Source organism: Tyto alba, unplaced genomic scaffold (genome assembly GCF_018691265.1).
Source record: "Tyto alba isolate M040663 unplaced genomic scaffold, T.alba_DEE_v4.0 Super-Scaffold_22, whole genome shotgun sequence".
Taxonomy (NCBI): Eukaryota; Metazoa; Chordata; class Aves; order Strigiformes; family Tytonidae; genus Tyto; species Tyto alba.
This window is the reverse complement of record NW_024881296.1, coordinates 242,253-257,665: the sequence shown is the minus strand read 5'-3', so window position 1 is coordinate 257,665 and position 15,413 is coordinate 242,253. Positions and strand designations below refer to the sequence as shown.

General features: G+C 42.5%; 1 protein-coding gene across 2 annotated transcripts; it reads left to right on the top strand.

Annotated features, from left to right (window-relative positions):
* Window positions 1-2,543: 2,543 nt before the first annotated feature.
* TMEM17 (transmembrane protein 17) lies at window positions 2,544-7,449 on the top strand. Of its 2 annotated transcripts, none has more exons than XM_032984225.2 (4): window positions 2,544-2,930; window positions 5,912-6,015; window positions 6,272-6,385; window positions 6,770-7,449. In XM_032984225.2, exons 1-4 carry the CDS (start codon window positions 2,828-2,830, stop codon window positions 7,100-7,102), a joined length of 654 nt encoding a protein of 217 aa, XP_032840116.2. In that variant the 5' UTR covers window positions 2,544-2,827; the 3' UTR covers window positions 7,103-7,449. The 2 variants fall into 2 exon arrangements, with proteins under 2 accessions (XP_032840116.2, XP_042652092.1); XM_042796158.1 differs by lacking the exon at window positions 2,544-2,930 and adding an exon at window positions 2,940-4,815 and having other exon boundaries at window positions 5,568-6,015.
* Window positions 7,450-15,413: the final 7,964 nt, after the last annotated feature.

The window sequence follows — 15,413 nt, the reverse complement described above, 5'->3', positions numbered from 1 at the left end:
AGGAATAGCTCAAAGAATCCATCTAAGGACCACGAGGAATTGCTCACCCATTATGACCACAGGCAAAAGACAGACTTGATGGGGGAATAAAAAAAGAAAACATCACTTAAATTCAAATGCTAACAAAAACAACACTTCACAGACATGGTGGGGACAGTGAGAAGCACCACCACATCCAAAAAACACCTCCCCTCAACCCCTCCCTTCTTCCCAGGCTCAGCTCTGCTCCCCACCTCTCTCCCTCCGCCCCCAGCGGTGCAGGGGGCAGGGGATGGGGGTTACAGCCAGCTCGCTGCTCCTTCCTGCTCTGGAGGTGGGGGGAACGCCGCACATCCCTCCCTGCTCCGTGTGCCTCCCCTCTCACTGTAGACAAGTCTTCCATGAACCTTCCCTAGCACGAGTCCCCCCCACGGGCCGCAGCCGTTCCCACTCTGCCCCAGCGTGGGTCCCCCCCTGCGTGTTGCAGTCCTCCCAGCGCCAAACCACAACAGCGGGGACCACTTCTCCCCTCAGGGTCCCTGCCTATTTTAAGCCCAGACACCTGTCCTGAAGTGGCTTTCTCCTCAGGCTTCAGGTCAATCTGTACTCCAACGTGGACCTCCATGCGTGGCAGCGGGTGGCCCTGCTGTCTCACCACGGGATACGGGGGTCTCTGCTCCAGCACACCTCTCCCACATCTTTCTCCTTCCTTCTGCTGACCTTGGTGTCCATCCTTCTTGCAATTCCTCCTCACAAGTCCCAACCCCCTCCCAGGTTCCCTTTCTTAAATACATTATTGTAGAGGCGCAGCCCTGGCCAGAGCTGGGTCTGACTTGGAGCCGGGGAAGCTTTCGAGAAGCTTCTCACAGGGGCCACCGCTGTAGCCCCCTCCCCGCTACCAAAAACCCACACCACAGAAACCCAGCACAACTTTGTAAGGAGTATTTTTCACTGGACTACTTACCTGTCTGCCTATGTCCAGGACATGCTAAATTACGTGCCTCTTTCTGTAGGTTCCAACAGAAACTGCAAACAGCATTTCACAGGACTCAATGTTTCTTGTTCTGCCTTATCTGTAAAATAGGGATAACCCCTTCCTGTGTTTAAAACTTTATCTTCTAGGAGCACTTACACAGCAAAGCCCACTGCCTCCATGCCTCTAAGGGGACACGCACAGCATGCCCTGAAGTTCTGGGATATTTTTAATTCCTTCCCCCTTCCAATCTGCTGCCATTATTTAAAAATAATTTCCTCTTCATTTATTCTGAAGGTCTTCAGGGTTTTTTTAATGCAGATTCCCGTTGACATATCCATGTTTGGAGAAATTCTTTGAAAAGTATCTGTTGTCAATACCACATCAGTCATCAGCTTGAAAGTCAAATGGATTTCTCAGAACTCCTGCTTGTTTAGCCATTTTTCTCTGTAGTTCTCCCAGTGAGACATAATGAAATTAAATTTAAAGTAGGCTTTAAATTATTTAGTCAGAGATAATTGAGTTTGGAAACTCATACTAGAGAATGATCACCCAGGGAAGTAGCTAAATATGATTTTGCGAGAGGAGGGGGGCGCAGAAGGGACTTGACGTGTCGTATTAGGTACAGCAAAATCACAAATGTTATCAGTTCTCATAGTAAAAGGCACAAGCTATGCTTTCATTCTGATCTTGCAGAAAATAATGTCCTGCATACTTAAGAATGGCATCCTTCTCAGAAGGAATCATGCCCTAAGGGGGCTAAAAAAATCTGGTGAACGGATTACCTCATTTGTAGGGGGCTACATTTTCCAAATAAAAGAAGAACAAGCACAACTTGTAAATACATTATTAATTTTGCATAATACCATGAGGGTGTCCTGTAAGGGACAAAAGCTAACCAGAATAAAAAGGCTGTGTCGATCTCACAGCTGCTCTTATCTCAACAGTGACACAGACAGGTTTCCTTGAGGAAAATAGTTTCAGATATAACTAAACTAGAAAATACATCCTAAAACAAGGATCACTCATATTCACCTGAAGTAATAAAATAGCTGTCAATATCCATCTCTATTTTACTTACCCCTCTCTCTAGCCATCATCAAGTACCATCATTCCCCTGGATTTATCCTGACAGAAGCTGAGCAGTCCTGCAACTGCTTTCCTTAAACCAGTATTTCATAATTATCTTCTTAGAAAAACCCAAACCCTGCCCTAACGGGCTAGAAAAAAAAAAAAAAAAAAATCCACTCCGACTGGAACCAGAACGATGTAAGAGCTGAGGGAAGACTCTCAGGGCTGGCATGCACCAGCACCTCTGAGGCAAAAGGACACTGTTTGGGGCAAATATCACATGCTGGGCTCATCGCTGACTGTGCCATTAACAGCTAGCTTGAGGTGACCTGCCTGCTGGGCGCTGCTTTTTCGTTTTCCATGGATGACAGTCCTAATCAGGAAGGAAAGCACCATGCTTGCACGGTGACCGCGACAAGCAGAAATACTCTCCTCCATGCACACACACGGACATGACAGAAATAAGCGGGAACGCACCTCTACATATAAGCGCACGCCAAGGCTGCAGTGACCGCTCTCACACGCATAGCGCAGATAAACGTGTTTTTACATCACACCAGCAATCATAAATTTCTGGGCGCGGTATCTCTCCCAGAAAACTCTACTATAACACTGTTCCCGGGGTACACGCTCCGCTCTCCTCCCCGCCGCGCCGGGAGACACCTCGCCCTAACCCGGACCCCCCGAGGGAGCCAACGGCCCGGTCCGCGGCTGGCGGGAAAACGCCCCCGCCGCCGCCGCCGCCGCCGCCGCCTCCCTCGCCACTGCGCCTGCGCGCCCGCGCCGTCGCCTCATCGCCACAGCATGGCGCTGCCCGAGCCCCTGAGGAGCCGGCTGGGCTCCTTCAGCCGCGCCGTTTTCACCGACAGCCACCGCACCGGCCCGCAGTACCCGGGCGACGGCGCAGGTAAAAAAAGCGCAGCGGGAGGAGCGACAGCAACGAAAATGGCGGCGGCTGCGGCCGGAGGCGGGGAGCGAAGATGGCGGCGTCAGCCGTCGCGCTGGCGGCCGCGGGGAAGGGCCGTGTTCTCCCATCGGCGGGGTGTCCGCCGCCGTCTCTCCGTTTCCCCCTGGGCAGCGTGTAGCCGCTTCGCCCTCCCGTCGTCGTCGAGGGGGAAGGCTGAGGCGGCCGGTCCCAGAGCCCCGTCGCTCTCCTCCACGTGAAGGGGAGATGGTCTCGGAGTAACCCAGGTACCGGCCCAGTAACACAGGTGCCGGACCAGCGGCAGAAAGCAGAGGTTCCTTTTAGATGAGGGACAGGCTTTCTTAAAACATTAAACAGCCTTGATTTAATAGCAGGTATGAAGAACACTCTACACTCACCTTTACAGCTTAGTAAGCGAGTCTGTGTAAAATATTGCCTAGTGTGTGAATAACAGTGGATTTTATCTGTGCTCACCCCATGCCCAAATAAAAAATAAAAATTATTTACAGATAACAACAAATAAAAAGAGATGAGCTATTGTTTTAAGCTCAGTAGGCCTGCACAGTTAGGGCACCAGATGCTTAAAGCATGCAGAGGTGTACTAAGCTAGAGTTAGGTAGCAGAAAACTTGAGCTTACAATATGCCAGCTTTCTCTTTATTTTCCTGAGTCTATTGTAATGACTGACAACTGTTCATCATATTGCCATTGAATTTTGCAGGCCAACATGCCTGCTTTTCATACCTTTAGAGTGACAGTAGCCATGAAAATAAACACAGCGTCTACTTATTTCAACTGATAAATCCATTCCAAGCTGTTAAAATTATCCAAAAGTCATTTCAAGAAAGGAGCGCTCATTTTCTTTGTGTAGTTAAACTGCTAACAGTTACTAATTCTTCATTTAATTTATCAGATAATGCAAATATTTTTCTTAACTCCAGCAGTAGTTTCTGTTCTTAGTAATTTCTTTTCCATTTCCCGTTATGAAAACTCCTTTGTGAATATCCAACCCACTGAAACCAATTGCAAATGTACCCTTAACTTACTGGAGATCAGGATTTCAGAAATTAATTTTACACATCTATACCTTCGCAAGTTGCTCTAACATCAAAGAATTGACCATAGCAATACTGTCTGGCTTTTCCACAGATTTTAGCAATCCCAGAAAATAAGCATTAGTTCAATTTAGGAATAGAGAAATGAATTAGAATTGGCTTGTATTGCTAAACATTCATCTAAAATAGTTTTAAAACTTAATCAGAAATTACAAATACCAGTGCTGTATCAGTGAAGCCTTTAACATACCTAAAACATTATAAACAATTGAAATTTGAGCTCTTGGCTTCTCTGTTTTTAAGTAATATGGCTATGAACCATTAAATTTTCATCCAATACAGATAGGGCAGAAACATAACTACCTGTAATTGGATGGCCATGGCTTTTTTTAAAGGTAAAACAGTGGTTTAGAATGCTATCTTTCTGCCCTCCAAAGTCCTCCTGGTGTTTGAGATTAATTTGTTAGGACAGCTGGGACAATTTTAGGTAGATAGTGAAGTTGTTTTTGAGGTACCTCAAATTTTCATTCCTTTGCAGATGTAAGGAAGTGTTGATGCTTCAAAATGGGATTATTAAATAAATATATAGGTTGTCTTGCACCTTCTATTTTAGTATAATAAATCCCTACCCCTCACATCCTACCCTTAAGGTCTGTCTTAGTTCTGTTCCCAAATCCTCCTCCTTTCCCACCTAGTCTAGTAGCTACCATGAACACTTCCGCAACTAGCATAAAGACTTTGGAACAGACTGTACCAGGCTGCATGTGGCTGGACTGGAAACAGGGATGCCAGACTGAGATGGAACAAAGACAGGTATGAGCGGTTGGAAGATACGGAAAGAGAAGGCAGTGTCAGAAGAGAGGTGGTTCTGAGGCTGGAAGGGAGACAGTGCGACTGTTTAGACTAATTGCCAGTTGAATATCACCATTGTGACAGGGGCACAGGACTTAATAAAGTCATCCGGTCCCAGTGAATACTTTCTAAACTTGCTCAGGTACTACCAGGTGAAGATGTGCCTACAAACCTCATTTGGGAAAAACATGAGAAAGGAGGCTGTTGGTGTTTGAAGTAAAGGGGATGCAGTATCAATTAACTAGAATGTGGCAATAAAGCTTCACCCATTACAAACCAAATGATTCCCTCAGAATACCCTTTTAAATTTTCCCTTGATTTAAGTCTAATCTTGTAGGCCTGTTGTAAAATCCTAAATACAGAATTTACTGCCTGCACGTGAGAGTTCGACATTTACTTTTCTCTACAGTGTATGAATGTATCTTGTTCCTTCCAGTCTTTAAAGGATAAGTTTTGGTTTGACATATATTTGAAACTGTTAGCTCTTAAGAATTAGAAGAATTGTTGTCTTCTTGCAACATTGCTTCCATCCAAATGTCTATTTAAATAAACACTGAAAAGGAAGAGTGGGCAATGCACACCTGTTCTCTAGCAGCAAGTCCTTACTCAGGCGGATCACCTACAAAGTAAAAATAATCCAGTAGGTACTCCTTTAAACTTCGGCCATTCACTTATAGTAAGAGCAATCAAATAACCACTAACTCTTTCTCCAGTGTCAGTGTACAGCCCTACTTGAGCTAAGCCTATCATTCAGAGATTGTGGAGTAAGCCATACGTCACCAGGTAATCAGCAGACACTTGATTATATGACTAAGTGATAAAAATTCTGTGTCCTGTGACCTGAAAGTTGCATTAGATTCCAGGAAATTGTGTAATTCAAGAGAGGGTAATAAGTTTTCCTCTGGATATATAAAAATACTTTTCATAATGTTTTATTTTGACTGGGAAGTGTTAATGCCCTGCTTGAAGCTAAGATGGCACAGTATCTTTCTGACATATTTATGGAAGGGAAGGATGGAACAAACTAGGAATGATAAAAACTTTTCTCTATCTACAGGTCATGAAATCATTTCCAGTTTACCACTGCAGATGTCCCTCTATTTCAATGTCTATTTTTTCCCATTTTGGTGGCTCACCGCAGTTGTTATGCTCCATCTGAAGGTGAGTCCTGAAGGAAAGTGGTGGTTTGCCAATGTAATATGTCCTGATCAAACACCTCCTGGTACTGAGTTAGAGCTCACTGGAATTAGAGGTTACTACGTTTATTTGGGAGTTCCTTGAAACTGGAGGTTCAGGAGTATTTGAAAGCTAATACAACACTGTCAACTTACTAGTTGCATACAGTGTCTTCTTTTAATCACAAACAGCATGTTATGAAACAGCACAGCAGAAACTTTTACTCTCTTCTTCCCTCTAGTATCCAGTCTTGTCAGATGACTACAAGTTCATCCTGGTCACAGTCATGATCCTGACCCCTCTAATAGAGGTCATCCGACTCTACCTGGGATACATGGGCAATCTGCAGGAGAAGGTACGTTACCACATGTGCATACTAATTTGTGCAGGAGAGCTTTTTGGAGTTTATCTGAAATAAAGTGATCTGCAGTTCACCTGAGAGATTTAAGTGGAGGAGAGGAATCTGCATCTTCCATTCCCTTGGCATCAGCTTCTATTTAATTTTGTTCATTCCAAGAAATTTCCCCTCAGAAGAAGGCCCTCTCACTCCTAAAACTGTTTTGTCAGAAAAAATAAGTATGGTTAAAACCACAGTATACGGAACTACTAAGCCACCTCACTTTGATGTTTCACGTTATGTGCTGGCTTTTGGAAAATTAAAAAAAAATTTCTTCACAAGATTTTGGATTTTTTCATCTTCAACTGCCAGTTTTTAATAGGTGATGTCTCTCTGTTACAGGTCCCTGAGCTGGCTGGGTTTTGGCTCCTGAGTCTCCTCCTGCAGTTGCCTATAATTCTCTTCTTGCTATTTAATGAAGGTCTGAAAATTCTGCCACTGGAGCGAGCAGTCCATACCGTCTTTGCCCTTTTCCTTACCTTCCAAGTCATTGCAGGCTTTGTCACCCTGAAAAGGATGGTGAACAAACTGCCAACTCGCATCCACCTTAATGAATTTGATCAGCTGGAGCATTATCCTGTGCCCCATTTTTACAGCCTGAGTAAATACAACAGAGCTGTTACCATGGCTGGTGGGGCCCCAGTACTGGCTGGGGATCACACATGGAGAGCCTGAGAAGCTAACAGAGGTGGGCCTGGTGTGGCAGCAGCTCTGTTGTTGGATTATTCCTTACCTTTCTACATCAGAGATAGTAAAAAATAGATCTTGCTTAAGAGCCAACATTAAACCTCAAAGATTGGAGCTCCCCTCTGCAAGAAAAATTGAACCTAATTACATAACTGGCTTAAGTGGACTATTTGTGGGCTGTTACTTCATAGAGTACCAACAGAGTAGACTTGGTGGTTTTTACATTTTACAAAGTCATGTGGCACTTAAAAACAGAGGCCTTTTGTCTTCACTGTTTGCACAGAATTGTTTTGTTTACAATAAATCTTGTATACATGTTTTTATTTGTGTTGACACCAGTTTTCTCTCTATTCTTCCAGATAGATTGCACATATTTAATGTCTGGTACCTTAGTTAAGCCAAAAAAAAAAATCCAAACAAACAAATGACCCCAAGAAATCTTGAGGCCCAGAAAGAACAATGGTAAGAGTGTGAACATAGACTACAGTTTCACAGATGGTCCTCAAGATAATTCCAGCACTAGGAATTCCTTACTAATAAACTAGGGATGGAATTTTAAAAGTATTCTTTCTTCAAAACTACACTCATCTTTTTTGGCTTAGCTATAGTTTAAACTATCACACTATTCAAAGTTTTCTCAAACTAAGAATTCAGTAAGTCAGCAGTAACAAAATTATAACCATTAAAAAATTGGTTTACGTAACTGAAAGGCAGAGCCTGTTTCTCACAAGCTGGGGCTAACTAAGGTTTTCTCACTGCTGTTATTGTCATTAATGTCTAGCCTATCTTCTCCAGTTTTGGTAATGGCAAAAACTTTTTCTGTCGGGGAGGGATGGGGATCAAAAGTTAAAATACATTTTTTCATCTGAATCCTTTGAATCTTCAGCAGGGCAAGAGTCATCAGTTTTGAGAGCTGGCACAAACATCCAAACTGCTCAAAAGAATGTGAAGATGGGTCTAACATAAAAAAAGGCACAGAATGCTTAAAGCTGCTTCATATTTAAAGCTTATAGAACCTCTAGCAAAGAGAAGGCATTAGCTTCGTTTTATACCAAAATGGTTCTCTTTTTTTTTTTTGGTCCATGAATGAACGGTACAATGCTACCAAATTTCCTTCATTTTGTTAATATAAAGCGTATATTATCAGGGAACATACCCCTTTGTTTTTAAGCAAAGTACTGGCTTGGATTGGCTCTTGTGCAGAAAAAAAGATGTCTATAAGAGAGCCTCTGAGATTGTCTTTAACAGTTAATGTAAAACATTTAGAGCCCTGTATTCAGAGCCTGCAAGAGAGACGGCGAGGTTTAAGCAGAAGTTGCATCATTTCAGAAACACTTTTACAGCATTAGAAACTGCTGGTAAGTACATCCTTAACTGCTGCCATGGGAACATTGCACATACGTTTATGTCAACCACGGTTACGCTACTGGAGAGTGCCAAGGTCAGCGCTGATGAGCTACAGGAGAAGCTTGGTAGGATCCATTACAGTAACAGATAACGGTATAATGGGTCCTGAGAGGCCAAACAAACATCAAATACCTCAGAGCCTAGTTTCTCCAGTGATTGTGAACTATAACTTGGATGTCTTAGTGCCTTGGTAGCCAGAGAGCTGCCTCTCCCTGCCCAAATATGATGGGACTAACCAAAAGCTGCCCTTCCTGGCCACGGATGTAGGGTAGACCTCCAAGGAGCTCACATCCACCACTAAGAAAACCTGGGTGTTAGAGAAATACGGGCTAACAATACAGCATGGAAGCTGAGCACTGCTAGTTTTCAGTGCCTTCCAGTAGTTTGTCTAAGAGAACATACAAGTTAAGGGAAAGCAATATGTTTTCTGTAGGTACACCGGCAGTGAGTGCAGATAGCATTGACAGGACAAGCACTGGGACAGCTTGGAAGAGACACGAGGGGAGTTGCCACCCCTTCTGCTCTGCATGTAGCTTGCCTGTTCACCTTATTAAAAGCCCACTATGGGAGATGAGTAGCAAAATACGCATAGGTGGTACAGTAAGCCAAGCTCTGAGGAGATAGAGCGATTACCTGTAGTAATCCAATCTCTTGCCTTAACTAGAAAATGGCATATCCTGTGGTTTTCTTTCCTGTATCACCTTGAGAAGTTTAAAACTTAAACTCTTCTGTGAGACTAAGCGTGTAACGGGTGGGAAGGGTTTTAACACCAAGTACATCAAATACAACATAAAGCTGAAAAAAAGTCAACTGTACACCAATGCTGGCAACAAGGAACTGGCCTCCAGGCTAAGGCCATGAGGTACGATTCAAAATCTTTACTTTTAGTGATAAGGAAATCGTGCACTTGGAAGATAAAAAATTGCCATGCAAGACAGTTATCAGGAGCCAAAGGTACAGGGACATGCGACTCTCTGCTGGAGAGAGAACGCCAATGAGGCAATACAGGAAATATATTTCAGAGAAACATTGTTAGAAATAGAGTTGCCTGGAAATGCTTAATGCAGAAACCAGTTTGTGATCTAAAACTTGAGCAGTATATTTGATAAACACAAGATCTCTGCATTCTCTCAGGCTAACAGAACTGCTTGTCTATTTTTAATTTTATCATTATCAGCTTAAACATTTAATTATGAAAAAAGCCTGCAAGTACCTAGAACTCACATTCAGTGCCTACAGCTGCAGTTTTCCCACGGGTTTCCTACTCCTCAGGTACCCAGAGACAAGAAGATTACAGTAGCACTCAGGAAAACAGGACATCAACTGGAGAATCGCACTGAAACTTTACTTCAGTTTCCAAATTTCACAAGGTCAAGCAAGACGTCAAGCAGAAAAATATACTAGTGATTTTCAACAGTCATGTTTCAGACACATAAAAGCAAACTTGGGAACAGAAACTCTCTGTAAGCATTTTGGGTGGAAAAAAAAAAAAGAAAAAAGTGAAGTACATGAGGAGAAGAAAAGGGAGAAAAGCACTACAGAAAGTACTTGCACATAAGTCAAAATAAATGGAGGAACTTTTTAGCATCAAGAGCAAAGCAGCAATAATGGCATTAATGTTTTAAAGAAAATCATGTGAAAGCTTGGTTTGTTTTTAATGAAGAAGTTCAAGAATAACTGCCAGAATAGACTAGAAGCAGCGAAAGGTACATGAGAACTTCAAAGGGGCACAGCAGGAAAGTTAACAGTCCTTCATAAATCCTGTTGCTCAGATAGCTATGAGGAGGTATGTTGTCCTGTAACAGGAAGAATGTACTCATCTTGCAGTTCAAACTATTTATGAGTAGAATATGAGGATTTAAGATTCAGCAAAGCAGGTATTTGGGAAGCGAGGGAGTTTGGTCGGTTTTTCCCTTCCTCTGCACAAAACAGGTGGAGACAAAGGTGAAGGGAATTCAAGAACATTGAACTCTGGTGAAATTTCACTGAGCGGCATCTAGACAGTTTTGAACACAAGCTGTACAACAGAGGCTTTTTGCCACCCTAGGGGTTGCGCAGAGAAAACCACAGAACATATTTTTTCATGATCTAGATAGCTACCAATAGCTTTCCCTTTGTGAGCAAGATCTTTGAATAGCAAAAGTCTATGTAGAGAACTCAGTTATTTTATTTCACCAAGTTTACTATTAGGAAAGGCCAACAGCCAATTTTAAGGGAAATTTGTACCAACATATTTCCTTTAACTGAAAAGAAATGAAGAATGGGCATATTATCTTAAAATGCTCTTTTTTAGGTTACTGATCAATTTGAAGATGAGGAGTATTTTGTGTTCAAGGGCGTAGTTGCCGAGCTGTTAATACCTGAACTTGACATGTGTTCCTTGTCTAAAATAGATTTTGTAAAAGGAATTTATTTTTTCTTAGTTGCAGGACTTCCGAGAAGGGAAAATTAAATTTGGAAGAGGCTTCAATTATGTACCTTACTCAAGCAGATCTCAAAGCAGACATGAGATAAGGCACAGATTTGATAAAAAATAGACAATTGATAAAAAATATGGGGTACAGTATTAACCTTTCTATATCAGCAATTCACTCTGACAGATTCCTGAAAGAATTGTACCTGAAGGAATGAGGTCATATATTTCACTCTTGCCCTTGTCTCTTATAAACTCAGTGTTAATCTTTAAATAGCTAATGAAGCAGGTAGAATTGGCATCATTAACACTGCCTGATAAGATAGTCAATAGTAATATTTGATAGCTGGGTAAGGCTGCAGAGATCGTTTATTTTGAAAAACAAATTTTGTTTCTCCAGGACAAAGATTAGATGGCAGCAATTAAAAAGGACTTTGATCAGTGCTTTGTTTAAAGCAAAGATAATAAAGAGGTCTTCCATAGGAGGCAGGCAAAGCAGTCTATAAGGGTCAGCTGATAAGGCCAAGAAGAATTTAAACTATAACAGAATAAATAGATTCAAGAACTGTAACACTGAGGGAAAAAGAGTATGTTGATGACTGATGCCACTGAAGGAGCCCCTGGGTCCATGAAGCAGAGGCTTTATTAAAAGGAAATAAATGTACGAAGTTACTAGCTTGAAATCTTACAGGGATTCGGAGGAAACGTTATTCCCCCAACTAAGCAGCAGCCTACAGGACACAGTTTCACGTTCATTAAACACATGCAACTTTTGCAGCTTGTTATAAAGAAACCAAACCAAACCAAACCAAACCAAGCCACACTTTCGTCTTCAGATGACCCAGGGTTTGAAAGTAATAAAAATCAGTCCCTGCGAAGCACACGGTAGCAGAGAAACATGGGCATAACAGAGAAGCCGTAGAAAGAAACAAAACGAACAAATCTGGCAGGCAGTCGCAAGCGCAACCATGCTAAGACCCGTGGCTTCCCCGGAAAATTTAGAAAATATTAGTGATTTCCCAGATTGCTGCCTTGATCATCCAGTGTTAGGGGAGGAGATCCTGCAGTCTGTGAAAGAAGCTACTGTTGTTCTTTAGGGGATAGAAGAGACGACTCTTTATTCACCCTGGCAGACCTGCGCTGTTCCCAAGTAAAAAAATCAAGCAAAAATGCTTGAATACTCTTTAGTTACCACGTTCTCAATTTATTGAGAACATGCCATATGCTGAATTAATTAAAGTGAGAAGAATATCAGACATACCTATTCCTAATCACTTGTACTGCTAACGCCAAGGAGAATTTATTTCTTACTACTTTACGCAGAGAAAGCTTACGGCAGGCAGGAGCTTTGAACAGAGCCTCTCATCCCGTGCAGCTACTGATCCCCAGTTGCTCCAAGAGAAACCTACTGCTTGTGTCAATCCAGAGCGATTCCAATCAAAGCATTTGATCGCCTGTTAGAGTTACAGGCAGGACTTCAGCATGAACATCTATTCTCTTTGTCTTGCCCTTGACCCCGTGGCATTTTGCACAGGAAATACAGAATTTATCAGAAGATTAAAACTTGCAAGAGCACATCAGGAGATACCTGAGTATGCTTATGACCACAAGATATTCCATAAACAACAAAATGACTGGAGAATATTCATGTAAACAACTAAAATATGCAGCTTAAGGATTTTATATTTGATTTTTTTTGTTTGTTTTTTAAAATGCTACAGTTTGAAGTGGAATCTTGCCACAACCAGAAATGCTACAAATCCTCCCTTTGTAAAGCAGCTGGGAGTAGCTGAACAACAAGTCTTTGAACAGTACCTTCACTTTGAAAATCCTGGAGAAACCTAGAAACCTAAAGCTCACTTCTTGTTTTTTTGTTTGGGTTTGTTTTGTTTGTTTGTTTTTTTATTTGTTTGTGTGGGGTTGGTTTGGTTTTTGTTTTTTTCCCCCTTCAGATGATTCAGTATGGTGAGCAGAACATGTATAAAAACACAGGGCTGGGGGAGGGAAGTGTTTTGCCAAGGATCTTCCAATAGTTATACAAACTATTCCAGCTACCTATAAATAAATACCAGAATTGCTGGGAGCAGAAAATACTCAGCACATGACAGAGGCTTTCTGCAGGCATCCCCAATACTCAGAGCGCCTCAGATACTGTGGCAGTGGCTCAGCGTGCCCTGAAGCATGGCTGAGCAGTCTGAACAAGAGACTGTGATGATGCAAAAGTTTCAAGGTTATCAAGCTGTTAGAAACATACTTCCAAAAGTTATTAGCATCTTTTAGGCAAGATAAAGCTATGCTCCTAGGAAAGAATACGTGGCTGATTATTGCTTTGAAAGCCACAGCTCTTTAGAAAGACCACCACCACCCTGAGAAGTTACCCCCAGAAGATCATCCTTCACTGCAGAGGGGAAAGGGATTAAATAACCCCAAGCTGCATCCCAGATGGGAACAACTTCAGGAATATCTCACAGCCCTGATTGAATGAACACAAAAATCAGAGTTAATGGGTTGAATGGGGACAGCTATTTGGGATACCCTGAGTGTAATTTTGGCCAATTAGCAGATGTCTCCTCATTCCCAAGAGATACAAGGGCACTTGGTGAGGAGCAGCAACAGGAGGTGATGCAGGACTGAGCTGGTGAACCACTCAGGTGTGCCACATTGAAGATGAGATTGTGATGAGAGCAAGCATGTAAAAAAACCCCACCACTCAGTTTTGACATTTAGCAGTGATTTTCTTTCCTATTTTTTTTTTTTTTTTAAACCAGTCAGACCGAAAGAAATAAGGGTTAGTCTTGTGCTAGTAGGCACTAAAATACTAGTATGCTGTGCCTGCAAACATGTATGTGTATAAACCCCAAACAGAAAAACAATCCCCTTCACCTCTGCGCAATATCTACAGTCCTGTGCTAAGAGTAACAAACAAGCAAATGAGCACTGAAAAAAGCTACATACACGCATGGATTTTTAGCCAGTGAGAGAGATTAATAAATACTAATTTATTCAAAATTGAAAGTGTTCTCATCTGACAAAAAAAAATCACAGCTTGTCCAGTTATTTGATAGAGTTATTGATAGATAGCAGAAAGATGCTTCTCCTGCCCCGAAGGCACTTGCTCCCTCATAGCAAAGCATCAGCATGGTGCAATCTGTATTTAAACAAAGAAACAACGTCATTTTACAATCGCCTTGACCCCACGCCTGAGTTCTTGGCGGGGCTTGAGAATTTAAAATTCTTCTTTTATGCAGTTTTACTTAGGAAAAAGAAACAGCTGCAGCCTGTGCCCTAGGAAAGGCAGGATCTTGTCACCAGGGCTTGCGTGCTGTTTTAGATGAGCATTGGCAGGTAGGTAAACACCACTTAAATCATGGAGGTTAGCATTCTCCATATGTGCAAGTGCACATGCTGATCTATACCCCATGCAGGGGGGGAGACTGGCTCATATAGTTGTTCTCTGCTCTTTCACCATTCCCATCAGTAATGGAAATCTTTCCATGTTGTCAACTTTGGAGAATGTTAAATTTTTCCTCTTTCCCAACTGGAGAAGACGTGATGGCAGCTGCCAAAATCAGGCTCCTGGTATTAACTACCAGCTTGTCTTTGTATGTGACCACTTACCAGACTGAGCATCACAGAGGGCAGCCACAAATGTCCTCGAATTAGGGGGGTGAGGGAAACAAGAAAAAACCCTAAAAGCTCTGAAAGTAAAACAGACAAACAATGAATTACAAAAAATACCGGTAAGGCAGCAGCAAAAGGATTAGCCAGGCTGGTTGCAGTCAGCGACGGTGAAATGTGACACAATAAAAACTCAGTTATTGAGTTAGGACAGCCCTAGGATACAAAAGACTGAAATGAAGGAAAGCTATGGATTGCTTTGTTCTTGAATATTGAATTTTTTTTCCTGAAGCATGAAACATGAAATATTACAGTGATAACAGAGATTGGAAAAGAAGAAGAAAAAAAAAAAAAAGAAAAAAAAAACCCACCGAGGAAAATTCTTTAAGGGTTTATTTAGGTTGTGCTGAAAGAGTAATTTGGTTCAGTCCTAAGCATCACCTGTAACAAAGCGGCCCAACAGCTTTGAGTGGGATGGGACACATTTGCCCTTGCTCACATTTCTCAGTACCGCTTTCAGTGATACGTTGCTAAAGGACCGGTGCTGGTCCAGGAAGGCAGGGGAGCAGCAGTACAGCTCCCCGTGCTCCCGGCCAGCACGTTCCCACCCGGTGTGCCGAGGGGTCCGTCCCGTCCTACCTCCTACAGCAAAGCCGGTGCCCGGGCAGCTGCGGGACCCTCCTGGGTGAGGGACACACCAGATGCCAAAATCCGGCCCCCGCCAATGGGGATTTTACCTCTGAGAAAAAGATGAACCCTCAGCGGGGATCCAAGGAGGAGTTTGTTTGTGTTTTTAATTTCACCATATGGCCATCTGCCATTGTTTCGGGCTGTATTGCTGGTAGTTAATCAGACAGCCAG

Bases quoted from the DNA above. Each gene is read 5' to 3' on its own strand.
- TMEM17 (XM_042796158.1), top strand. From the start codon at position 5,782: ATGTTTTATTTTGACTGGGAAGTGTTAATGCCCTGCTTGAAGCTAAGA. The intron at 6,016-6,271 runs GTGAGTCCTGAA...TCTTCCCTCTAG, and splicing joins TTGTTATGCTCCATCTGAAG to TATCCAGTCTTGTCAGATGA. The intron at 6,386-6,769 runs GTACGTTACCAC...TCTCTGTTACAG, and splicing joins TGGGCAATCTGCAGGAGAAG to GTCCCTGAGCTGGCTGGGTT.